At 44.5% G+C, this 26,703-nt stretch overlaps 1 protein-coding gene across 3 annotated transcripts in view; it reads left to right on the plus strand.

Moving 5' to 3' along the window:
• The first annotated feature begins 560 nt into the window (after positions 1 to 560).
• Positions 561 to 26,703, plus strand: part of SH3RF3 (SH3 domain containing ring finger 3) — a 259,022-nt gene continuing 232,879 nt past the window's right edge. For all 3 annotated transcript variants that reach the window (XR_009961390.1, XM_062601657.1, XM_062601658.1), the window contains exon 1: positions 561 to 929. Coding sequence is in view for 2 of the 3 variants with exons in the window: in XM_062601657.1 (XP_062457641.1) it covers positions 561 to 929 (369 nt within the window). In the remaining variant the exon portion in view is untranslated. The remainder of the gene's footprint in view (positions 930 to 26,703) is intronic.

Raw genomic sequence — 26,703 nt, forward strand, 5'->3', positions numbered from 1 at the left:
CGCTGCCGGTGTGTTGGAGGCGGAGGAGGAGGAGGAGGCGGCGGAGGAAGGCTGGCGGGCCAGCCGTGCTGGGATCGGGTTGCAGGGAGCCACGGAGGAGCGGCGCGGCCCGGGCGCCGCCGGGCGCGGGGCTCCGCGTCGCTGCCGGCCCCGGCCGGGGCGGGGAGACCGGGGCGAGGGGGGCGGCGCGGGCGGGCAGGTTCCCTCCCCCCGCGGCCCCCGCCCACGCGGCTGCCGCGCCGCGCGGGGGTGGGCGCCGCCGCGCAGGCGGCCCCCGAGTGCCCGCGGCCGCCGCCGGGGGCAGCCCGCCGCCGCCGCGCTGCCCTGCGCCGCCCGCATGGCTCCCGCCCCGCCGCCGCCGCCGCCCGCGGCCCCCCGCCGCCGCCGCCGCCACCGCCAGCGCCGGCCGCGGCGGCCCTAGGGGCGTCGGGGCCCGGCGCTGCCCCGCGGAGGGGAGGCGGAGGCGGCGGCGGGGCGGGGGCGGAGGCGGAGGCGAGGGGGCGGCGGGGCGGCGGCGGCGCGGAGCCGGCGGCGCGGAGCCGGCGGCGGCGGCGGCGGCGATGGACGAGTCGTCGCTGCTGGACTTGCTGGAGTGCTCCGTGTGCCTGGAGCGGCTGGACACCACGGCCAAGGTGCTGCCGTGCCAGCACACCTTCTGCCGCCGCTGCCTGGAGAGCATCGTCAGCTCCCGCCACGAGCTGCGCTGCCCCGAGTGCCGCATCCTGGTGGGCTGCGGCGTGGACGAGCTGCCCGCCAACATCCTCCTCGTCCGGCTGCTGGACGGCATCCGCCAGCGGCCCCGCGCCGCCGGCAGCGCCGCCGCCGCCCCCGCCTACCCCCAGCCCGCCGCGGCCCCCAGCGCCGCCGCCTCGGCCGCCGCCAGCCTGCGGGAGCTGGCGGCCGCGGGCCGCAGCGCCTTGCTGGGAAAGGTGGGTGCCGGCCGCGGCGGGGGGCTGCGCGCCTCGGGGTGGCGGGGGGGTGGGGGGGCGCTGCGCTGAGGCCGCGCCGAGTTGCGGCAGGAGTGGATGCGGCCGCCGGCCGCGCTCGGGCCGCGGGGCAGCTCCTCGGGGCGGCGTCGCGTCCCCTCGGCCGGCGGCGGGCAGGTGCGGCGCCGCTTCTGGGGCTTTAAGTTTCCCCTTCCCCGGGGAACGTAATTTCGTTCCTGTGCGTCAGGTGTGCGGTTTATCGGAGCGGAGTGCTGCAGCGTGTGCGTTTATCCGTCGGTCGGTCTGTCTGTTTTAAACGGCGGTCAAATGCCTGATCTTGCTCCCGGTAAAATCGATGGCAAGGGCTTCACTGACTCGTCGGGGAGCAAGATCAGTTCCTCCCGGTGCTCCGCGTTACGTAATTTGGTAACATGAAATTCACTCTAGAACCTCGTTAAGGCGGCTCGGGAACGGAGACACGCCGAAGGCTGAACTTCATCGTATCGCTCGTGCCATGTATAGAGAAGATATATTTAATTATCTTGATCTTTCATGAAATCTGCTTGAGCTGTAGTTTAGTGTACAGGCTTTTGACTTGGAAAGGTCAATGCTGAGATTTCTAGCAAAGTTATAACCCTATAGTAGATGTTTCAATTAGTTCATTTCCTTTTTTTTTTTCCCTGAGGAAAAAATTGAATGGACTCGTACAGGCGTTTTGAAGTTTTGCCTACAGGAAATGATGGCAAATACCATACATTGTTCCATAAAATTCAATTTTGGAGTCTGAAGTGAAATATGCTTAGTAATACTTCTGGAAGGGTAGGTCCTTTATTACCTAGCTGTAGACCACATTGATACCCAGGTATTTAGTAATGATTTTCAGCATTTAAAGATGACAGAAGGAGATGGAGTACTGCCTTCTGCTTTTTTGCTTGTTTGTTTTAGAGACATTCATTTCAGCTAAACTTTGGCGTGCTGCTTCATAGCAGGCTACTCCTCTGTCATCGGAGTTTCAGCATTGCAGAAAGGGAAGTTTGCGTCCGTTATGTTGTTTAAAGTGCAATATCCTCATGGTCTAGACTGACTTCCCGTATGGGGAGTCGGGTCTGCAGGGAAGACTTAGTACATCTTCAGGATCCTTGTTGCACAGGTGGGGTCCTGCACCCAACGTGACCTTTTGTAAACATCCAGCAAGAAGATGATCTCTAGTTTTCATATGCTGAAATCCTAGTTAAGATAGGATGCTCCAGGGAAAGCTTGGTTCCTTGTTTCAGGAAATGCTTGATGGGGAAACTAAACTGAGTGTAATTGTACGTGCCAATGCAAATTTTCAGAGAAGTGGGATTTTGATTGTTTTACCTTAATGTGGAAGATTTTTAGGAAGGCACTTCCCTAACCATTATTGCAGGAGATTGTATAGTAAGAAAAACAAAACAAAACAAAGCACGAACACACACGTAATGTTCTGTTGTTTGACTTTGATTGACCAGGACTTTGGGGAGCATCTTCAGTTCTGTTGTGTCTGTCCGCGAGCGTTGTTACCCGTCTGCATTTGACAGAAAGTAAAGTTACACCTGACCTCAGAATCAGAATCATTTTGGCTGTTACGGTTAACAGCTACTTTTTTTCTCTCCTTGCTGGGGCTAATGAGTGGTTCTGGGGCAGCGGGTCTGCTGGGGCAGAGAAGGTCCGTGAAACTGTTTGTTTAGCCTTTGGACTGACCTCACCATTTTATCGTGGAAATCAATGCAGTGTGCTTGATCCTTACAAGGTTCATTACAGTGAAAGAAAGTCTGAACTAATCTGCTTTTAAATAAAGCAGCAGGGGAGAATAATCCTCCTTGGAGCTGCTGATACAGCTGATTGCTGAGCTATCCTGAAAACAGAGTACAGCATTTCTATCTATACTAAACAATAGATGGTACAAACCTGCTTAGAATTAGGCTCTTTTTGAAGCTGATACTAAAGAGCAGAATCATAGACCTTTTAATCTTACATTACTCTTTAACAGCTTAGTTCTCTCGTGGAGAGAGAAAATGATTCTTCTGGGGTTCTTTTACTGTTACTTCAGAAATTGCCGTAGATTTGCTGCCTGGGGTTTAAATGCAAATGGCACTATTTTACTAATTAGTACCTTTCATTTTAGGTAATGCAGTATATAAAATGGGACATAGACCATTATGGGTTTTTTTGGTTGGGAAGGCAGCTGCTAATAGGTGAAATTTAATGGCACAGAGCCAAGGTCAGGTCACCTCTATCAGCCTGCGCTCTTGCGCAGGAGATCCACAAAGTGGTATGTGAGAACCGCACCAGAGATACATTTTTATGAGAATTTTAATTAAGCTTAGAAGAAAAGAGCAGAGCCAGCTTCCATGTTGGTATTATGTCTGTGTTTTGCCATATCCGTCTTACGCTTAGGGGGAGTCTCCGTTGCGTAGTTGGTATTTTCTCAAGTCAGTGAACGTTGTATAATACTTTGGCAAAACTCTGGGGGAGTTCATATTTCTTTATCTGATCTTCAGGAGTTATTTTCCAACAGCTTTATACAGACTTCGTGACAGTCTATCCAGAGTGCTGAAACCACGAGCGAAAAGGACTTGAGATGAATTGGTTGCGGGGAGGGGAGGGGATGGGGTTGGGAAGTTGGCCAGGAGCATTTTTTTTTGAGAAATACTTCAGAAGTAATGTAGATATTTTAAGCTATGTGGTGCACCTCTTCTGCCTTAGAGATCTGGAAGTGTTGTTTGCCTACTAATGTATGCCTGAGAGAGAGATTTTGGGTTCTCTTTACATGCAGCGACGTGTGACCTTTTTGATAAGCAGGTTTGTCTCTCAGTGCCTCTATTTCAGCCTGTAAAATACGATGGCCTGTTTCTGAACTGTGTAAAGTGTTTGGGGATATTCACATTAAAGACGCTATGTAAATGTGAAGTATTGTTGTAGACGATGTAAAAGGGTTTGAAAGCTGAAAGAGCGCGCTAGAGGAACGAAGGCAAGGAAATTCAGAAGCCGCTAGAATGGGCCACCCCAGGGGATAAAACAGGAGGCTAAGAGTGGTTTATAATGGTAGTCGCATTACACACTAGGTTATAATTTATTGGCTCCTCTGTCTCCATTACCACTATAGAACCGCTTGGGGAATTCAGGTTCTGTCAAAGTAAATGGCTCCCTTAGATTGTTGAGATACTGTGGTAGATCTAGGTTCTTTACTTTTTTTTTTTTTTTTTTAAAAAAAAAAAAACCCAATTATTAGAGTTTATCACTTAGGATTTTTTTTCAGTAGTTCTCAAGATAGTATAGACAGCTAAATGCTTTCAAGTCTTTGGCAATTTCCTTGCAAACCAGTCATCTTCCATTCCAGGTGCAAGGCTTCTTGCCGGCTTCCTTTAAATGCAAACTGAGAATAACATTTGCATGAAAAAGAAACAACCTATAAAAACAAAACATGTCTCGCAGTTTTCCCTGAAGAGGGAGCATGACTGAAGTGACAGATATGTATGTGGTGCATTAGCGGAAGGTGGTGTAGGTATCAGCAGAGAGTAAGATGGGCACGTAAGGAAAATGATGTGTCAGCGTGCATGAATGAAGTGAGCGATGGGCTGCGTTCCCTCCGGCTCCCCTGGGTGTTTCCTCCATGGATGAGATGTGCAGAGCCTATTTTACTGCCCAAGAGAAAGGTTACTATCCTTGATTTCACAGAAATTTTGCAAGCAGAGGGAATAGCCTTAATTTGTTGTCTGGTCTTTTCAGTTGCCCTGCTTATAAAAGCTCTCTGCAAGAGACATTGAATTATTACTTTTTATGAGAGCCCTGTCTCATCCTACACTATCTATATGTTTTTGGGGTGGAGTAGAAGTTGCAGTAATTTTCCACTGCTGCGTTTCCTTGCTGAAAAGACTTTTTACTGTGTGAAGATCAAACACTGGCTTTTACAAGAGAAAATGAAGAAAGTCCTTCATTTATATGCATTTATATCTATTGTAAGGATCAGTGGGTTGAGCAGGACACAGACTTTGTCTTGGGCAGAAGAGAGGCTTGAACTTGGCTATTTAATTGCCAGATTTGCATAGAGGGGAGTGTCATTCTTCTCAGCAGCGCATAGTATGCATAGGCAATAGACTTAAGTTAATTTTGTTTTTTTATCTCAGATCTATTTTTCTTCTGGTACTGTAGTTTTACTGGCCAATCTTTGAACTTTGTCATAATGTCATCTAAATACGACTAATATTCCATGTATCTAAATCTTTGATCTTGCCATTCTTTTACAGTCTTGCAGAAGGCTAAAAATTGTGTTTCGATTCATGAAGTTAACAAGCATACTGAAGGGTGCTGTATAAAATATAATGAAGACTCAGTCAAATCCCAACAATTAAAGCTGTGATCACAGAAGTGAGCATGCACAGGAGAGGGGGAAGGCTGAGGAGATGAATCAGATACATTCATAATTCACTGAGCTCTTATACTTTTTAGAAATACCATCATTTTCAGGTGTCATATCTTTATGCCTATTATGTTTTACAAAAATGAAGGAATCATTTAACCTGACTTCTGGATATTGCTGTTGTTAAATTTACTTACAAGCCCAGAAAATGCACGATGGACTGGATGTGGTTGAAGGGTGACAGTGCTGACAGTGGACTGGGCTGGCTAGCGGTGGCTCAGTCACATCTAGAAGAGATGGGGCTGTGGAGTGGACTTCGTGCTGCCAGCCTGAGACCTTCCATGTTAATTTGTGCCAGTGTGGCATAACTTTGCATTACTCCTTTTGCAGTTAAATGTGAATGCAAAGTTTAGTCCCCACACAACATGCCTTTGAATGGTTGATGATGGACTATGGCAGTACATAGCATGTGACAGTGTTCAGGAACTGGTTCCTCAGAGACAACCTATGTGGACTTGTGAGGATGTTAGCCCTGATACTCCATGCAGACTTCAGTTCTGGCGATTTTCCCCCAGCTTTCCTGAACTCTGCTGTTTGCTCAGTTTTCCCTTTGGAGAAACAACATTGTTGAGTCCTGAAGTCCGGGCAGCAGGAGATGCAGCGGTCCTGTGCTGCCTGCTGTCACTGAGCTCAAGCGAGCCACGTGAGCTTCCTCAGCTTCAGATCCCCTTGCTGAAAACTTGAAATGGTAGCACTCACCTTACCCTGGTGTGCTTTGAGATCTTCAGATGGCAAGTGCTGTAAAAATGCAGAGTTACTACTAACGGGGCTTGGATTTCAGGAGACTAAAAAGCACTGCCGGTGCTTGCAGCGGAGCTGTTGCAGCTGTTTTCTGCAGCCGAGCAGTTTGGCAGAGACGCTCTGCTTTGTTTGTGGGCACCGTCGGTGCCGCGCGCGGATGCAGCAGCGAGCTCCGTGTACATGCTGTAACCGTACACAGGATCCCTTGTTTCTAATCTCATCGGCTCATGTTCAGGCCAACCCCTGTTGTTGGCCCGATGCCCAACAGGTCAAACTGGGTAGCGCTGCTGGCTGTTAATGCGAGCGTGTCCGTCCTCGCGGGGCAGGGTGAGGCTCTTGCCGGGCGATGGGAGTCTTTCTAGACAAAGCGATGTCAGTTTGGTCATGGAGCTTCCACGTAAAGTACTACGACAATATTTTAGTTATGTTTCAGGAAGGTTATATACTCTAGGAAGGTGTCTTCTTGTTGTTCAGAGTTCTTTTAATTTGCTATCTCTTAGTTTTATGTTAAAAATCCAATTACTGTTTCAGCTTGGAAAGTGTGTCTGGTTAATTCTCAAGTTTTACATTGTTCTGTTTTGAATTTCCTCTCTAGTATCACTATTTTGTTCAACATTTTAAGTTTTCTCTGTAAGGAAGCACTACTTACATTTCAGAAAAAAAAAAAAAAAAACATAATTCCCTGCTGCACTTAAGTAGCCCACTTTTAAAATCAGTAACTGCAGGAAATCTCTTCCTTCTGAAGTCATAGATAATTCTTCCTTAGAATCCTTTCCTTAAGCTATAAAAGGCCAGTTATAAATAATAGTTCATTCTGATTCATATCTCAGGGCACTCTAGCATTGTAATTGCTGACCTCTGCTCCACCGAATTCATTCATTTTTCAGGGGCTTGGTGACTTCTGTGGATCGGAAGTGTTTGGGGTGCACATGGTTTCAGCTTCCCCGCGGTCACTCATCACGTGTCGAGTTGAATTTTGGCTAGCGTTTTCAATGTGGTGTTGTTAAAATCTGATATTTTACAACAGGTTTTCCCACTCTGGGGCAAGCTTGTCATGGGAAGAACCCGAGATTAGGTCTAATAGGACACGAGAGTCCGGACGAAGATAAACTAGGGGATTTGAGAAAGCTGCATGACCTTGGACTTGCCCCAGCTCCCACAGCAGCTGCGCGCCTGCAGCTGGGAAGCGAGCAGCACGGAGAAGCAGTGCCAGCCTGTACCTGGGTGTCCTCACTCCTGCAACAAACCACACTGCTCCCAGTTACCGACGCCTCTTGCATAGATTTACTTGGGCTGGGAACTTACCAGCCTGACCATTATGTAAAAGAGAAAGTAAATCCCCCCCCCCCCGACCCCCAAAGAAAATAAAAAAGAGGAAAAAAAAAAAAAACTGGAAAGTTTTGTCCTGGTCTATAGTACAGGCCTGGGAACAGGTTCTCCCCATTTACCCGTCCCAAATCCTCTTTCTGCTGCTGGTTCATATTCCTCTGACAGCTTGAACCGTGCCTTTTCTTGACAGCTTGGGGCGGGGGGAGGGGTGGGAGGGGGGGTTGCTGATGTGCTGGTTTTACTTGCTTTGGCCCCGTTACTGTGTTCCTCAGCAGTAATGCTAAACTCATTACCTCCTCTTTGTGGGAAGTATTGCTTGTACTGATAGAGAATTGATGAAGAACCTTCAAATTTGTTTGAGTAGCTTTGTAAAAAACCCACAGTGTGTGCCTGATAATTTAATCTAATTTACCTTGCATGTAATTTGATCCTTTTTATTCAGTTAAAAAGAACAAACATTAATTTGAAGATGTACATGAGACGTGCCTTCGTTCAGGGGAAGGGCGGAAGGAGGGAATATTGCATTTGGTATCAAAAAGAAAGACGTTTTGTTTTTAAAAGCGGGGAGAAAAATGTAAAACATCTGGAATGAAGAGCACTCTCTTTTTGGTATAATTCCATCAGTTCCAAGGACTGTATGATGCGCTTCACTGTTAGCTGAAATCCCACTTTAACTCGGGCAATGCACATTATTTGGTGGCTTCTCCACCGGGCTGGCTTTGCCTTTACCTACCCTCAGCTGGTTTTTCTCCTCCACATGGTGCAGCTGGCGCTGATCCAGCTGGAAAATGATCTGGGGGAAAAATACTGCCCCCAGCTGCTCTCAGGGCTGCATTTTCACCCTGCTGCACCCCGAGCTCCGCGTGCTGGAAGGTCACACGTGCGGCGCTGGTTGTCCACCTCTGCAGGCTAGCTATGGGTTAAGTGGTGTCGTGAAACACAGTCAGCTCGTCTCCCGGCTGGTTTCTGGCGCTTTCAAAGTATGGGTTGGCCCCTCCTAAAGTTTGGCTTCTCGTTCCGTCAGAGCGGTTTGGATCCTCAGCGCGATGGCTCTGTTTTTGTTTGGTTTACTGAATGGCAAGAGTCTCGGAAGAATGCGTGTCCTGGTGGAAACTGTACAGTTGTTTCTCCAGTGGGTCTCTATCTTGTCCTGTTTTGGAAACTGAGAAGCTTAGCAATCCTTTGCAGTGCTGGATTCCAGAAGACTGTGGCCTTCATTAATTAAAAAAAAAAAAAAAAAAGAGAGAGATAGGGGACTGTTTTCTTTTGCCATGGTAATAACATAACATAAGAGGGATACTGCAGACTTTCCGTGTATGCTTATGGAGAGGATAAGACAAAAGGCGTCCTATTTTGTGACATGCAGTCACATCTCATTTTGAGGATACCTTAATGATTTGTGTTAGGGAAAATTTGTCCCTCTTGTTGGCTGTCAGCTGGAATATGATTTATAAGACAAGTGAAATTAATGCTGTATATGGTTACCAAGTGCCTTTCTGTGTACAAAATTGGTAATTATGGGAAGAGGCTGCTTCTTAGGCTATGATTAGAAAGTCTTCCAGTAATACAGCAACAGGCACAAGATTATTCAGGCAAATTAATTTTTTTCCTAGTTTTTGAAAAATCTGATCCAAACCAGTATGAATTTCCCCTTGCTAATTTTAAAGTGGCCTGCTTGCACAAGATAACTAATCCCATTTTTAGTTTAAAGAAAAAAGTATTTTAGCAGAAGGCTGGCTAGATTGTTATCAAAATGTTAATGATCAGTTCTCCTGCCATCCCAAATTATTTTCAGAGGCAGGACTAGAATAGACACATCTTCTGAATAATATTGATTTAAATATGTATTACTAGCTCATTAAGCTGTTAGAGTCTTTCTCCTTCTGGACAAAGGTTTATTAATTGCTGCAGTTGATGTATCATTAAAGTGGGTTTAGGTACAAGATGGAGAGGAGGGGGAAAGAGAGACCTAAAATTTTGACTCTGCAGTTGTGGGTGTATAGGGGGTAAAGATGCAGAGTCCCAACCAAAAGGGGAAGGACGCTGCTGTTTGCTGTGCTGCATGAGACTGCCTGCCGTTTGACAGCCAAGAAAGTCAGCCAAATACAAGCACTATCATATTTACTTGACTAAATTACAGTTTCTGTAAATATTAGTGAACATGTTTATTTGCAGATTATTTTCAGACTAATTCCAATCAAAAACTGTTTTGTGAGCTACTGTAAAAAGATACAATTTCATGAATTTACTTTTTTATTTCTAATTTCATTTTGAGACAGCTTTTAATAGCCTACTTTTTTATTGTGCCGGATTTCTAGTGTGTTTTGACATGCTTTTACTGCAACTTGTTCCAAGTTTACTACATTGTAATCCCTGTAGTCAAATCAATGCATTTTCCTTTTGGATGATAGTAATGATTGATTAATTATTTTAATCTAGTAAAGATTTTTGGAAACAGAATGATGATTTTGTTTTGAAAGGGTTTAGCTTGAGAGACTTTAATTTGGAAGAGTTTAGTTTGAAAAAGTTTAGTTTATTGAGCTGTATATAGTATATATGTATGTATGTGTGCATGTATGCATGTGTGTATCTCCCTGAGTTATAGCTGTTTGACAGAAAAACCTGTTTCTTGCATGCTTATTGTGTCCGCATGCAATGCAGTAAATCACGCAGTGCTGTCATCCCATGATGAGCATGGATGTACGTGTTGTGTCGGGGCGTGGTGGCCTCTGGCTGGTCCTGCTGCACATCTGCTCATATTCCTGTGGTCTCCCCCGGCGTGCGTTGTGCCGCTTGGCCCTGCGGAGTCGGGTCCCAGGGTGATGGAGGCTGGAGGGAGCTGATGGTGTGCATGCCGCAGGAGGACGCGGTGGGAGGTGGTGCCGTTGCCCACAGGAGTTGCCCCTGTGCAGAGGGTCTGCGCTTGCCTGCAGCGCAGCGCCGTGGGAAACTGAGGCGCGGGAGCCAGCAGCGGGAGACGTCGAGTCCGGTCCAAAGCGCCGGACGTCTCAGCCGACAGCCTGCGTACTGAGAATCTCATTCTTCTGCATGTTTCTTTTGTAAAAGAAGTAATAAAAAAGCCCTTAGGGAATAGTCGTAATGCACGTCATAACATACAGTAAAAATAATAGTTGACAGCCATGAGGTGAATTTTTTTTGCGTTCTCTCTCTTGCTGCCTAGGTAATCGTAGTTGTAGATCATAGTGGCAAACATCTGGTAATATACATTCACAGTCAAGCAGTTGTGCAGCAATGTAAAATCAGCACCAATTATACATTTTTAATAAGTAAAAATCGATACCTTAATTTCTAAAATGAAAGTGTAATACTTTTGATCTGTATTGCAGAAAGGGAAATTTATTTTTCCGTAACTTGGGTTGTATCTGTCTATCTGATAAACCCAGGACTTCCTTTTATAGGCAGGCAGTCCCGCTTGTATCTGAGCGTGTATTTACATGGTGGGGCTAGCACCGGAGTCGCTGCTAGTAAAAATAATGTTGCGTAGTTTAAATAAGGGGCTGCAGAGGGTTCAGCATCTGTAATAATAGCCTTCAGCCAGGGAGGGGTTATTTTATGCTTATTAATAAGCAGCACCTCGACAGGGAAAGCTGAATGGACATCTCCCACTCATCCCAAACTTTAAAAGCAAGCAAGCGAGCGGTTAAAGGGAAAGGTTTGTGTCTTCCTCCCGTGTCCAGCGGCGCGCTGAAAGAGATAGGGAGGCGCAGAGAGAGCCACGGGTCTTTTCCAGCTCCCGGTTTCTGTGCTCCTGGTGTTGCTTGGTGCGGCCCTTGTACCGCCTGAGTCCTTGTGGCTACGCGTTGTTTTCGCATATTCCGTTTTTCAGAAGCCACCGAACGCTGCGTCGGTTTGGCTGTCTTGGGCAGTGCGTCGGCGCGAGAAGATGACCTCTTGCCACCGCGGAGCAGAGCGAGCGGCGGGTTTGGGGCGCGGGAGCCCCGAAGCTCAGCCGTCCTCCGGAGGGCTCGAGAGAGCGCCTCGCGCTCTGCAGCCCGTCTGCCCTCCGGACTGGTTTGTCCTCCTTTGCTATAAAAAGGTACCCAAGAAGCAAACTGCTGTGTTTATTAGTGATCACGGAAGTCCAGCTGCCGGGAATTTCCAGGGAAGGATCTTCGTCCCCGTCTGCTTGCTGAAGCGCTCCGTTGCCGGCGGAAAGCCTGCGGCGTGGGGTGGGCACGTGGCAGTCGGGTGGGCATAGGGCCACGGGGCGGGCATATGGCCCTGCTGCCCCCCATCGCTCACAAACGGGGCTCCTGCAAGGGTGAGAGGTGGAGCCGTGGGCAGGAGCTGGTCACTGACTCGGTAACCTCCCACACTAAAAAAAAAAAAAAAAAAGATTTTTTTATGGCTTACACTGCATGGTCTGGCTTTCACACTGCGCATCACTGTGGTTTTTCTGTATGTCGTAGGTGTAGAGGGGGAGCAGGAATATAGGCTCCTTCCACGTGGACTATGAAATGCTTTACGAGTTGCCAGTAATATCAGTGATTAGGGATCTTGGGGTCCGAGCGCTTCTGGGAGAGGAGGGGGGCTTGGCAGCAGCTAAGGACACGGTGACTCTACCAAGCTTAGTCATACTGAGAGGCAGCAGCACGGGGCCCTGCAGGAGCTTAGAGGTGATCGTTCTGGAGGTCTGGTTTCTCGTGGGAGTGACAGCTTTATCTTAGAAATACGAGGGGAGTGTTTATCAAGGATTTGTCCTGCTGGTATTGTAGATTGGAGTGCATCAGTGCAGTCAGTAACAAAACCTAGAGGCTTCAGACCGCACGTAAGTGTGGTTTGAACTCTGTTACTGGGTTGCCGTTCTCCTCTCCCGGGGTCTGGGAACCTGTGTCACAGCACGGACATGGCTGTTTCCTATTGATAAGTCTCTTCCATGTTGCTACCGCTAAAATAAAGTCAGTGTGCCTGCACCCTGGCGTATTTTAAAATTTGCTAGATTCACCTTGCTTTGAGTGTTCTTCACCTAGCCTACAACTTGCTTAGAAAGCAGTGGCCATGACAGCTCTCTCCTACTGTCCTGTAAGCACAAGTCGAGGGTTCGAGTACAAGTCCTGCAGGGTGCAAACAGGTTGCAATAAAAGGGGAGGAGGAGGGAGGTTTCCAGGGGGTGATTTTTCAACTCTTAGTAGTTCTTCACTTTTCATCAAAGCAAGATTGAAAATTCTGGTAGTTATCAGACTTTATAGCGCATTTGGGGTTTTAGATCCCCCCCTCACGCACATAAAAGAAGGGTTACATGCTGTCGGTGTTATCGGTCCTCTGTAGCGCCGGATAGCGGGATAGCTTCTGTGCGAGGGTGCTGCCCTGCCAAAGGGGCCCTTTCCCTGACCCTCCGGCGGCGGTGGAAGGGGGAGAAGTGGGGGCTGTACCATACACTCTTGGAGGCTAATTCCTCAAGTTACCCTGAACTTTGTGTGTTCTTTTATACTTGTACAAATTAGGTGCAAAATGCCTCTAAGAAGAAAATGACAGTTCGTCACCGACTTGCACAGATCTCCACTTGCTGGAGATTCTTTGCTGAGAAGGGCTGGGCTCATTTTAACTATTTAATGTGGTCACTCGAGAATGAATTCTCCTCATTACGATAATTGTGGTGGAAGGATTTTTTTAGTCCATTTTCTTGCGTGCAAGAGGTGCTTTTTTCATTTATTGCTCTACATAGCTTCCAACGGAAACTTCTTGTTAGTACAGCATTGAGGTTAAAAGAGGCTGAACTCACATTTGCAATGACAGATCATGGGAAATTGGATAGAATTGAGGTTCCTCAGCTACTCTGATACTTTTGGTGACCACATGCTTACATTTCAAGTCAACTCAAGAGTTAAAAGGTTTCAAATGGCAATGTCAACTCCTTGAATCAATGATTCCTTCCCAACGCTGCTGAAATAAATACAAACCAAACACACAGAAAAAAGACTGTGGTCAGCCTGAAATTGTCTTGTAAGCGTGTAAACCCAGAATGATTAGTAACAGACAGATAAGACCAGAGTGAATCTTAGTTGAGACAGTAAATGTTACTTTTTTTTTTCCCCTCCCCTGAAGAGCTTCCTTGGCTGATGAAGTGCAGTGCCTCTATAGCACTGTTTCTCTACATGAAGTTGTGTAAGCTGCAGATTCGGGAAGGTAATCATCATGTCGGGAGGTTCTGACCTTTGTAATGTTCAATGGCTTAGTTGTGTAGTAACTTTGTGTGAATGAACTTCAAGTAAACAGCATTTTGTTTTTCCTAGCTTTTTGCAGTAATTAATGAAGGCAAGTGAGTAATCTGCTACTTGGCAGTGCTGCTCAGCACGTGGGAAGAGAGCAAAATTCTCTCTCTGTAGTGGAGAGGATGAATTGATTCCTTCTTATTTCTGCCTGCTCTTCCTCCTCAGTCCTTGTAGCTCAAAGGGACTGCGGATTTCAAAGGTAAGAGTGGAAAAGCTGTGCTGTCAGAGCCGTTCACAGGGGCATGCTCGGGCCTCAGATGCGTCTTGCTCTTTAGAGCAGGGACTTGGTTTCCGTGGGAGGTGCGAGAAATCCCGCTGTAGTGAGCCGCAGCATAGCGATGCCTCGGCCGGCCCAGTCCTAAGAGCGTGGCTGGAAGAGAAGAGTCTCCTTCCTGGGAAGAGAAACTCGACTTCGGAGATTTGAATAGTTTTGCTTCATTGACCTGGTACAAATATTATTCAGGATAACGCTTTGTGCTGATGGAATTGCTGCGTTACTTCCCTTTAGCTCAGCAGGTGTTGCTGTTTTTCTGCTCCGCTTGCCATGAATAGATTGGCCTTTTCCCTCTTACTTCGTGAGTTTACCTTCTCTGTGCACACGAGGAAGTAATTCCCCTCCACTGCAGATCTTGCGCAGAGGCCGCATCCCTGCTAGGTGTTTTACCAACTCTCCCATTGGGACCTGGGGGATCTGTTAGGTATTTCTACGCAAAAATACGCTATGTTTTCACTTCGCTCACAGAGGGCAGGTGACAGCTCAGGAAAGCCCCCTCAGCCCGTGCTGCCTGCTCTGCACCCCTCGGCCCCCTTGCTGTTGCCCCACTGCCCCATCGCCGTTGCCCCAGGACCCTGTTCCCATGGGCCGGCAGCTGCCCCCGCTGCAGAGCTGTTTCTGAGCTCCCCGAGATGCTTTTTACCCGCCTTGCAAAATGGACTAGAGAAGGGCAACAGCAAATACGATGCAGCCGACGTAGCTATAGACAACGACAAGTAAATATTTTAAAATGCACTTTTAGGTATTTTAGGAGGTTACAGCAGTTCAGGTCTGTGCTGTTGATTTCTCAACCTTCTCACTGCCATGGAGATGTTATCAGGAAAATTGCATTTTCATGTTGAAGGATTTCTTTGGGTATAATACTTCCAAATTGAATATAGAATTGAACAAATACAGAATCACTCTCTTCTCTTTATTTCATTGCAGCTTTGCTGTAGGAATTCTTTTGTTTTGCAGGAGTGTTTAGAGTGGAAAAATTGTTTGACATCCAAAACAAGTAAAGTTTCATACTTTAATGGATTGTTTAAATTTCCCAACAGGAATATTCTGTTACTGAACAATAGCAGTTTCAATAGTAGCAAAATCTTTTCAGTTCTTTAATAAAGTTCTTTAATAAAAAGGCTTTTTAAAAAGTAGTAGATATCAGTGCTCCCTTTTAAAATGGGAAACTGAAGCACAGAGGGTCTCGGTCCAAAGTGACTCACTGCCAGCTTCAAGGAGCAGGCTGTGGTGGCGTTTGATGTGCTTAAGCGCTTGTCATCATCCTTATGTTTGGGAGGGGCAAAACAGACATTTAGCAGCAGATTTCGTTCTGGTTAAAGCTCTGTGATGAGTTTCACCTACTTTACAGTGTAGTAGGGCTCCATTTGGCCTCTATCCAAGTTTAGTTACTTTAGCTACTGAAATTTGGTTTCCATATTCAATTTCCTAATATTAAATTACTGTAACATTAACTGGAAAACTACTATAATATACCCTGTTTTTTTCCTTCTCTCTGTACATTCTGGATTTTTTTGTTTGCTTGTTTGCATGTGTTTATTTCTCCTTTGCTTATTTTTTCTTTTATTGCATCTGTGAAGCTTTTATTCTCAAATTTCATGCCATTTGTCATATGAGAGAAGCCAAAGAAAATATTTCACATTTCTGTTTCAAGTTAAAAACCAGTTTTAATGCTGAACAATAACTATATTACAAGGAAGCTTGATGTGCCCTCAGTGCCATTACAATATGCTAAAAAAAAGGCAATTTAATGGAAACAGCGGAGTATTTGAAAGTTCACTGCATGAAAATTGGATTTTTGCCTTTTATTATTTACATTGCACCTTATTCATACTTAAGGCCATAGGGATTATCATCCTTCTTAATGGCCTTATTTAATAAAGACTTTGCTTTTCACAGTATATGATCTAGTAGTGTAGGCTTCACTCTGTTATCAGGATTTCAATTAACTAGCTCTGACTTCAGTTACCCTATAAATCCTATAAATATATCTAAATAATTAATTTGTTTTCCATGGATGGTAGTGGCTACTTTTAAATACAGCTGCTCTATGCTTAGCTGCTAAATGATACAACTGTACTTATAACTTACTCTGTTTATCATTATTTTTTAAATACGTGGAATATGGCTATTAATGTGACTGGTTAGACAGGGACCAGTCTCGTGAGGTATGAGACCTCATAGTGGCACTTCAGCTGTGGCTGAGGACCAAACCACTGTGGGGATGCGAGTGCACCTTCAGTTTGGGGAGGAAAGGATAGGGACGAGTGGATGTCATGGATCAACATATCTCTTAGCTGGACTGAAGGTTTCTGAATCCTTTGATTGTGTTTATATATATTGTCAACCAAGGACTGGACAGTTTATACTGGAGTGGAAGAGTAGTTAAAATATGGGACACTGAGCAAAATGCTGTTGCTATTAAATTCGGGCATTTGCAGGTACCCCATAAAAATGCCTGCACCAAAACAGAAGAAAAATCAGTGCTTGAGTGCCTCTCTGAAGACCAGTTTCCAGCCCAGATTGCAGAGGCGACTGTGGCACCTCAGTGCTGGGTTGTCGCCTGCTGAAAGCAGGGGCTGTTACTACTACACTGAGCTGCAGCCGGCTATGCAAGCGGGCCTGCCCCCACACTCTGCAAATTGATATATTCAGTGATTCACCTACGAGAAGCGGAACAAAAACAAAACTTGGCAGCTGTGAAGAAGCGCTGTTGATTGGAGAGTCCCAGTCTTTTCCAAGTCATTCCTGCTGGCTCCCATCCTGAAGAGGGAAGATACGAGACCTTCAGGAACTCACAGAGATCAGAACACGAGTCAGTGTTGGAATATTTAAGGCTTTAAAAATGTTTTTCACCTATCAGTGTGTGATTAACTGAGTGTACAAATTCAAAGAGAAAAATAATATTTAGTAAACATAGCTCACTTAGTCATTTTGGCATTTGATATGCAAAGATTATGCATTTTTCCCAGGACTTACATTAATAATTTCAGCATGATAACTTTAATTTAAAAAAGGGCTTTTCTTTTTTTTAGGGAGTTTTATCTGTGCATGTGTACAAGTAGAACATGAATTAAGTTTCTGTTTTCCATTTTTTTCAGAAGCTTAAAATGTACCTTTTCACCTTTAAGACAAAATGAACGGTTATATTTATGGGACTTGGAAGGTTAACACAGTATGAAAATGAACACATTGGAGGTCGTCTTCCTGACAGCTCCATTGTGTTGACAAAGGACAAAGATGAAGCACAGCCTCAATTTACTTTTCTTGCTAGACAGTACTTTGTTCTATACTCTTACAAGAAGGCATTCCACATCTGGAGAAGATGGAAAGCGTGGAAGTCATGATACTGCCTCTGTCAACCGTAATACAATGACTACACATTTTGGTGCTCTTCAAGGAGTTTTGAATTTTGTTTGTTGCCTTTTGGAAGACTTCCAAAAGTGGATACTCCTCTTCGATTTTTTACCGTTTCTCTCATGACCTTCATGGAAAGGTTGAAAGAGAAAATATTACATTTGTCTGTGGAAGGCCCGAGGGCTTGAAGTATGGGCTTCCTTTTTGGTGCTTACTGCAGTAGATAAAAGAAGTGAGAGTTCTCCTTACATTTGTCCAGTGTGGGAAACCGATGCTCTTAGATACATCTACCCTGGGAAAGTAAAATGTGTTTAGTAAATTCACAGAATATTAAACATTTGGTACATTTCATTGATGGAAGATCATATTCATTTCATTCTGGAGGTTATTGGCAATGTTGGAGCGCTAATAAATAAACTAAAAAAGAAGCCATATAAAAGAGTTTGCATCCAAGCTCCATGTATTCCCTCTGGGTTCCTGCAAGTTCCCTTTGCTTTGCAGAAACTGCCAGCTTCAAGGACTTGTTTTTGCAAATTTGGATGGAAAGGGAGACAATTTTAAAATCACTTTCTTTTGCTTAACAGTGTTTATAACACAGTTATAATAAAAATATAACTTTGATACAAATCAGTACTTGTCCAGAGTAAACTGCACACATGGAATATGCTGTCCTTCCAGAATCCAGAAGAAGGGACACAAAGGTAGTTTTCTTTCTTTGAAACCTATGATTAAGGATGCTGCAGTTATTTCTTGGGAGACATTCACTTAAGTCTGCACTGCTCTGTCGTTTTGAAATCTTTTCAGCAAAGTGCCTAGAAGGGAAAAAACCCTATCCTGCTGCTTTCTCAGATCTCCTCTGGTATTGTTCTTGAAGAAGTTGTCACCTGTCCCCTCAGAAGTGTTAGGATTTACCAGCCAGAAGATTTGTGTTGAGCCAATAGCCATTAAACATCATGTGCCTCTGCTCTAGAGGTCCAAGGAGGCACATTATTGGAAACCCTGCATCTGCTAGCCACCTGCCAGCAATGCTGCTCCTGTAACAAGGAGAAAGGCAATCAAGGAAGAATATAGATGTTTTGCATCATGAATTGCATTTCTCTTTGAAGATTGCTAGCAAGTAGCCAGTCTGTTGAGAAAGAAGGGTTGAGCTCACCTGAACTCAGACTGCAGGTGGGTAAACAAATTCATCTGAAGCTTATATGAACACTCCTTCTTCTTCTGTACAAGGCACACAAATCCCTCTGTTGGCTGTTTAATATCAGTCTGTTTGTCTATTTTTTTGCTCATGGAAAGGCTGTGGGTCATTTCTTTCTTCTGAATTATGTTTTAATCATTTTATTTCCTATTACAGTGATTAAAGCTGAACTGGGCATACACAGACTATTAACTTCGCCACAAAACTTTGCCACGCTGCAATGTATATTATGAAGCCATTTCTAAAATTATCTTATACTACCTGCTTATTTAATGCTCTGTAGCCTGCTGAAGGATTTCAGGCTAGATGCTAGGTCACCCATATGGAGCACTTCATATCAGGTGTGTTTAACTAAAGGTGCAGAAGGAGGAGGTGATGCGTAGGATGGAAATGTCCAAGGGGTCTTTAACAGCAGCCTGGAAATAAGCACTGAAAAAGTGCCAGAAAAGCGGCTGACCTCCCTCCAGGGCTGTGTAGGAGGGGCTGGGTCTGAATATGAGGAGTGAGTCCCTGTGCCTTAACAGCAGATAATGAATAACAGATTGATGCAGGAGGGGCTGTACCAGCTCCAGGCCATGGAGACAGTGCCTTCAGGAGTAAACAGTCATTTTTTAGGACTAAAAACCTAGCAGAAAAACAACAACAACAACAAAAAAACCCACACACACCACAGGCTCTTGTCGTTAGGAATTGCATCTCTCTTTGTTAAGCTTTAAAGGACGTTACTGGTGAGCTTGCTGGCTAGGTGCATGCTTTTTAATCTTCGTGCCTGTGCTGCTGACAGCTGCAGGCAGAGCTGGGAAGTGCAGCCATCACGCTGGTGGTTGAGTGGTGAGAGTCCTTCTTTTCCATCAGATTTTGGAAACTGTGACCTGTCCTGAAAATTTATAGTTTCTCTTTGCTTTGGAGCTCTGACGAGTTAATCCAAAGTGTTTATAGCTAGTGTTGCTGTTTGATGAACAGCTCCAACCAAATCAGAGACCTCGGAAGAGCAGATTCATAGCCGAGAGCCCTTTATTTAACTTGGCAGGGCTCATCACAAACCATCAAAGAAAGCAGGCACTTGTCAGTAGTATCGAATGGATGAATATGATAAACAAAGAGGTCACAAAGGCTTTAAGCCTAGCTTTCCTCAGTGGCAGAAATAAGATGTGCTTGCCAAACAGCTTTAAGACTCAAATATAGGTGTGTTATATATTCAAAGCATATGGGGTTTATAACTGTTGTTCCCGTAGGTGTTTATGGGTTTTCTCAAAATGCAGGAAGGAAAGAGATCATGAAGGAGCCCAGAAGTGACACACCATCCATCTGTTTTGCTGAACTGTTTTTCTAAATTGAATCCATTGCTTCCAAAATAAAGTTAATATAGGATGTTGAAAATAGAATGTTCCAAAAGAAAATTTAACAGCAATTATTGGTGGTCTATTATAAATACAGGTATTCTGATGATAAATCTCCATTCCCAAGTGAGATCCTCACTGCAGTCCAATTCTGCAGAGGATTTAATTGCATGCTAGTGTTAATCTCTGCTAAAGCATTTTGCCTATGGTTAACTATAGCAGCATGCCCTAAATTAAATATGTGTCTGATGTTTCCCCTACTGAAATAAATGGCTGACTTGAGGTTAGAGATAATTTTCTCTGAGTAACTGCTGAACTCTGCTCTAACTGTACCTGTCTGTACATATTTAGAACAAGGTAAAGACTGATACAGTGGCTTCCTTATGTTAGCAGTTAAGATCGTGGTTGAAGTCTTTCACTTTACTAATTCATAAGAAGGAAGCTGAAGAAGTTGGAAAGAAGTAGAACTACAAAATAGTTTGAGGGTTACTGCCCTTTGTCAGCTATTGCAGAGAAGATGAGCATAACAAGTGTCACAGTGTCGAATTATATATGGTCTACTTACTGAAATATTCATAAGAAATTGATATATAAAGTGAAAGTTCTGGTTAGAAGGAATGAGGGTTATTCTTAAATATCCACAAGGTGATTCACTTACCACATTCTTTGTCTAGCAAAATGATTGGATTACTGCATTTACAGAAGAAAAAACACAGCTGTGTCTCATTGATATGTCTTCTTTTTTTAGTAAATCACATTATAATAATAATCGCTTTAGATATATCTTAAAGTCATAAGTGCTGCAAGTGTGAAAAAATCCTGGCTGCTGATGAACAGCTGGGGAGCAGAGGCAGTGATTTATATGAAAACGTAAGTGTTGTAGAATTCAGAAGCAAGAATACTCTTCAGTTTTAGGTTTGATGAGTCCTGTGAGCCCTGCAGGACTATTAAGTCCTGTAAAGCATATGGTTAGCAAATTGTGTGAATTCCAGTCTGAAGCAAATGTAAAAATAGGAGAACTGGTCTGCACAGAACTGTGTCTGCACTTAAAATACAGTTGTGTTAGAGACAGGAACTCTAAACTTTTACAGCTGGCAACAAGTAGAGGATGATAAACAGATCGTTCGGGATGTGCAGGTGAAGGAGGTGATGCTAGAGGTGTCTTGTAGATATTCTGCTGTTTTAATAACCCATTTAGATACTGTCTAGCAATAACCCTCCAAGAGCAGTTACCATTCATTTCTGCACACTCAAGGTTGTTACGAGCTCAGCACGCATCCTGGTCCTAGCCCGTCACTGAGGTGCTACCGCCCTCCCCTTACGCGAGGGTTGCGGGAGGAGTTCAAGGACAGTGTTGTCTCGGGGAACCAAACATTTGCAGCATCACTCTAGTCCCCGGTCTCTTTGGGAGGTGCCTTTCACTGAGTTTCGTTTTTCATCTCCCATATGAGGAGGAAACCAAACCTCTTATCGTACAACTTCATATAGGAGATGCCAGCCATTAGGAAGTGCCGGCATTTCCAGGTGCTTCTGCCATGTTCCCTGCCCTCTTTCCAGGCCACTAACAAGTCCCTACCTAAGACTGTCTAAATACTCTATGCAGTAGTTGCGCTCCATCTTTAGTCTGCCTGTTTGTGGTGTTCATTACATGCGTCCTTATTCACAGACACCTTCAGCTGCTGTCATACTTGCCTCTTGGACTCCTCATACGGAGTTGCAAGCCAAGTTGTGATTGTTTGGAGGAAAAAGTCCTGAACTTAGGTCTTGCTTTAGCCAAATGACTTGGTCAGAAATCCCCTTGCAGGATGTTTCTGCCCAGTGCAGTTGCTGCCTGTTTGCCGGCGAGTGCAACGGTGCACTCGGTGCATTGGGTGGTCCCCCTGGGTGCTCCTCCTTCAGTGCTAGCACAGGACGGCTCTTGCCAGGAGGCTCAGCTGTGCCCACCAGGTGCAGCAGCAGCCTGGCAGCCCCCCTTCGTTTTTAGTTCCTCACGCTAATTCACGTGACCCTTGACTGGCTCTTCTTGTAAGTCGAGTAAGGCAGAAGAGACCTTGCTTACACCATGTACATAAATGAACGCTAACACTTAGTTGCTCGCATCCCCAAAGGTCTTTCTGTGGGCTGTAGCCATCTCTGCTGCAGATCTAAGGGGATGGGACAGCACACAGTTTCCTAAGGAGGCAGGACTGCAGGGGACCACGTGGCCACCACTTGGAGCTTCCTCTAGTGGGGGACAACTTTATAAAAATATTTGTAATGGAAAGATTCACGGACTGTCTGCTCCTTATGCCCTGATTCAAGAAAGGCCACAAGTTGCTTGCCAGCATCGTTTTATAAATTTAAGACTTAACCTGGAAGATAGCAGAAGGAGCAGGAAGGGCCCTGCTAGTGTTTATAGGTCCTTAGAACAACATGGAAAAAATGAGGTAAAATTCTCAGGATGTGTCAGGAAATACGGTATATACAGATATGCAGGAAAGCAACTCTCCCATCTGGGGATCTGTTTAACACGAGTCTGGGAACAGAACACATCAGCCAGGTGCACCAGTGGTTTTAACATCAGGGGTGCACCGTGTTGTACCCTGCCCAGCACCCCTCCTCCAGCTGTGGGAATCCTGACATTGGAAAACCTGGATTTTAAAGCTACCACAAACTGGCCATTTTGCCAGGTGCCTCCTCCCATTACTTTAAAGAGGGGAAAGTCCCCAGAAAGCCTCAGCACAGGACTGGGCAAATTGCTACTTTGGAGTTGTTTGGTGTTAAATCATCATGATGTTAAATCATACACGACATTAACTTGTGTAATCTGCCCCCCTTTCCCCTTAAGTAGGTCTTTTTGGCATTAAAAGCTCCAAAAATGGCAACAGGAGAGCTATCCTGAACTTGAATTTTGTCTATCGTCTGCCCTGTTTTATGTGGTATAAATACTTGGTTGCAGCTCTTAAAAAAAAAGCAGCAGTGGATCATGAAGGGGTTTTACTAGGCCCTTTTGGACTTTTCTTTTTTAAGGACAACGTAAAATAATTGCTAGTAGACTACATCAACAAAGTCTGGAGTTGATGATAGATACAGACTGTTAGGTCTATAGTTTGTCCTTGATTGCAGCAGTGCTCCAGGTGTCTGATAATGAAGAAGTCAACATCCTAGGTGTTGTTTGACCAGAAAAACATGAAGGAATGCTGACGTCTTATCTCAGATATCATTCCTCTGCCTCTTCAGTGTGGCTGCAAGTATTGCAAGGCCAGTATAGTTAAAACTTTGCAAAATGTGTGAGCCCTCCCTCCGTATTATCATAGAAAATGCTAGTTGAAGTCTGGTTTTATCATTTGTACAGATGTACTTAGGACCCAGCAGGTTGGATTTATTTTCGTGTAACGGGGCTGTTCTTATACTGCTGGCAATATGTAATTTGACAAGGGATAGGCAAACCTGGTTTTCTGACCACAGCTATGCTTCACAGAGCAGTTGGGATGAATTGTGGAGCCAGAAAATATTTTGATCCTTTCACGTGCTGGTTCTATTACGTGAGTGTAACATTTATGTTAGTAAGTAAATCTCCCTTAGCAAAACCTTAGCAAAAGGAAGCTCTAAAGGGGGGAAAAAAATCTCTCTGTTTCTAGCAGCAGACCCTGCAGCACTTTAGTTTTCATTATTATTTATATGAAGGCAATATTCTCTGCAAAAGATCCCAGTTTATGTCTGTGTTTTACACCTGGTGGTGCATTATTCTGTCAGGAATCTGGAGGATATGTGTGTTTGAAAAAACTAAGTGATGTGTATTGACTTGTAAAATAAAAATATCTCAGGATGTATTTAGATGTGCCAGCCTGAAACTCTTTTAAGATAGAAGGAAGAAAAAATTGCACCAGAGCTATATGATTTTTATACTTGATTGTTTTATAGAAAAAATGTAGTAAAGTAAGTATGTATAATTTACCTCTCCTTGTTGACTGTCTTTGCAGAACTATATCTGAATCATTTCCTGTTAGTGAATAAAAGCAAGAGGTTTTCAGGGTTGTTTAGTCTGGGCAACTGGGAGTTAGAGCAGCTAATGTGTTCCAGGAGGTTAACCACTGTGAACTCTCTTGTCTGAGCCATTTCCCTTTTTTAGATAGTTTGCAACCCATGCAGTTGCCTTTCAGGTAGCAAGTTACCAGTTGTCTTGCACCTAAGGTGAAAGTGAGCAGTCTGTGGCTAGGTGAAGTCTCAAAAACATGTATCACCTGTCTCTGCTGTAACCTGGAAGGGAATAAAGGAGAGCGACACTTCCACAGTAATGATTTCCTTTTCCTGGAATAAAGGCATTCATATTTTATGTGTAGTAGTTTTTGAAAACCTCATTTTGTAGCCCCATAAAATCCCATTCATATGCAGGATGCTTATATGTAATTCACATCTTTAACTAACCGAATGCAGTTTCCTGCAAGGCATTTTAATGGAAATTCTTATTTGCAAATAAGCTCCAAACAGCATTAGGAATTTTATGTGATGTTGTCAAAGGTGAGTAATTAATGCAAACTCTTACTGACCTGTACGGTGCTGTTGCCCAGGAGAACTGGGCAGCAGCAGCATGGCTTTATGCTACCGAGCCATCTGGAAGAGGGCGATTACACAGTTTGCAATTAGCTCCTAGTGTCAGGCTTCTCGGGTCACAGGGCTTCTTCAGCATAGCGGTTTTGTGGCACCAAGTCACACTAATCACACAGGGGATGCCTGCAGGCGATCGCTGCCGGCAGTGCTTTCTTCAGCATTTAACCTGTGCCTTTTTGAACAGCAGTCCTTCTTGTACTTTTTTTTATTAACTTCATTTTTAAGCTTTTCATTGATTTGGGGGCTCGTTTTTCCTTTTAACAGCTGCTGATGCATTTGTAGTTAATTATTTAGCAGGCATAGTATGACATAAAAGGGAATATTTTACAAACGATTATTTTTTTCTGCTTTGTGTGGCGTTTCTCCCTGGTCTCTTGTGATCTTCTCACAGCTGATCTCATGGATGATGAAAGTAACCACTAATGGGCTTCCATTCGTACGTAGTTAGAGGTGTGCTACATTTCAGTCCTTGCGTGGAGGGACTGAGATTCACAGTTTCCTTAATGGAATTAGGGAGAGTGTTTTCGCATGTAGCAGAAGCATGCTAATGGAAGGCTAAAGGCATTTTTGTTCTTGAGTTTCAAATTAATTTCTGTAAACGCTCTGGGTTTAATTCAGTTTGGAATGTGTTCTTAATTCAGTAAAAGCAGGAGAAGAAACATTATGGTGAATACTGGAGATCTGATGACCATTGTATTAATTTTTGGAAAACCAACGCATTGTTACTTGTCATACTGTTCACATTAACAAGATGGCTAAAAAACATGGGACTCCATTGTAATTGATATTATACAATTTCTTTGTGCATTTTGGCTTGACTTAAAACAGCACTAATCAGCATTTAAGAAGCACTTTGAAATGATACATAAAAAAAACATTTATGTGGTAGCAAATGGCTGCTGGGTTCTTAGCAAATCCTAAATCTGGAGAATTAAGTGAAGGTGAAAGTCTTTTGACAGATTTTTTTTTTGATGCTATTTAACTAATACTACCCTAGATCTTAGCCCAAAGGTCCAAGAGAAGCAACGACTGAATAATGTTATTTCTCAAAACACATACCTTGATGATGTCAGTTTTTAAAAAGAGAATCGTGCTCTTCTTGTATGCGTGGTTAAGGTAAGAGTGCTCGAGGTAGTTAAAAATGAGAGTTAAACAAAACATGCTGACCTTAATGTGTTTGTGGCGCTTACAGAATGCTTTCCATGAGCTTCTGTACTGAGTTTTGCCTTGTAGAGCCATAGAGGGCATTGCACTCTCATAATCACTATTTTTGACGAGTGCTCTTTTATAAAGTCATGAGCTGTTAGTTTCATATGTAAGTGGAGGTTTTACCGATATGCGACCTCAAGGAGTTGTCTGGTCCTGGGTGTCCCTCAGGGGGTGTTTGGAGGTGGGTGATGCTGGCGGGTGGGGAGGGCGCGAGGGAGGTTCGCAGGGCTGCGGGGTGCCCCAGCGTGGTGGGCACTGGTGGCAGAGCAGGTGCCCCGCATGGGGCCAACGCACAGGGCTTAGCCCTGCTCCTGCTGGCAAAAAGAAAAGATCTACAACCTTGCTTCTGCTTGGAGAACGGTACCTGGATGGTTTTTATTGACAGCTGCCTGTAGCACCTTCTGCTGTCTTCATAAGCTCCTCAGACAGCTCTAAGGAAGATACAACCTCACTCGTCTTTGTGTGGTGTTCTGTGTGGTTTGTAAAAGTTAGGTTTAGCCCCTTAGTTTGGGCTCTATCAGAAAAGACTAAACAAGAAGCATTTCAATTACATGTATTTCTAAGAAAAGGTTAAAACTTTCCCATTGAAAGGACTAAGAAATACAAGCAGCGGTGGTTCCACCGCCGTAGCACTGTGTGTCTCCTCTCGCTGTACTGCTGGCTTTGCTCACCTGCTTTTCAATGTTTATGGCAAATACAAGTTTGTTATCACTGCTGGTGTTTTACGTAACTTAGACCATAAGCTCCTGAAAGCCAGGATCCTGATTTTACTTGCAGAGTCCCATGTTGGTATTAACAGCAACAACAGCCAGATGTAGTGTAGTTGAGCAATTTTCCAGCTCTGTCAAGTCACTGAGCTTCTCCTTATCTTAGTTCCTCTGGCTGTGAAGTTAGTGCTATTTTACTTTCTTCTGAAGAGGCAATTCTGTGAAGATCCCTTCGTGTCTGGAACATTCGGTGTCCAATTTCTATGGTTTTGTTGCTATTGAGTAGGAATATTGAAAGGTGAAGTACCGGGAAATCTGAAAAAGGTGCTGAAACTGTTCAAAATGAGCTTTTGTTGCAATA

Source organism: Rhea pennata, chromosome 1 (assembly GCF_028389875.1).
Source record: "Rhea pennata isolate bPtePen1 chromosome 1, bPtePen1.pri, whole genome shotgun sequence".
Taxonomy (NCBI): domain Eukaryota; kingdom Metazoa; phylum Chordata; class Aves; order Rheiformes; family Rheidae; genus Rhea; species Rhea pennata.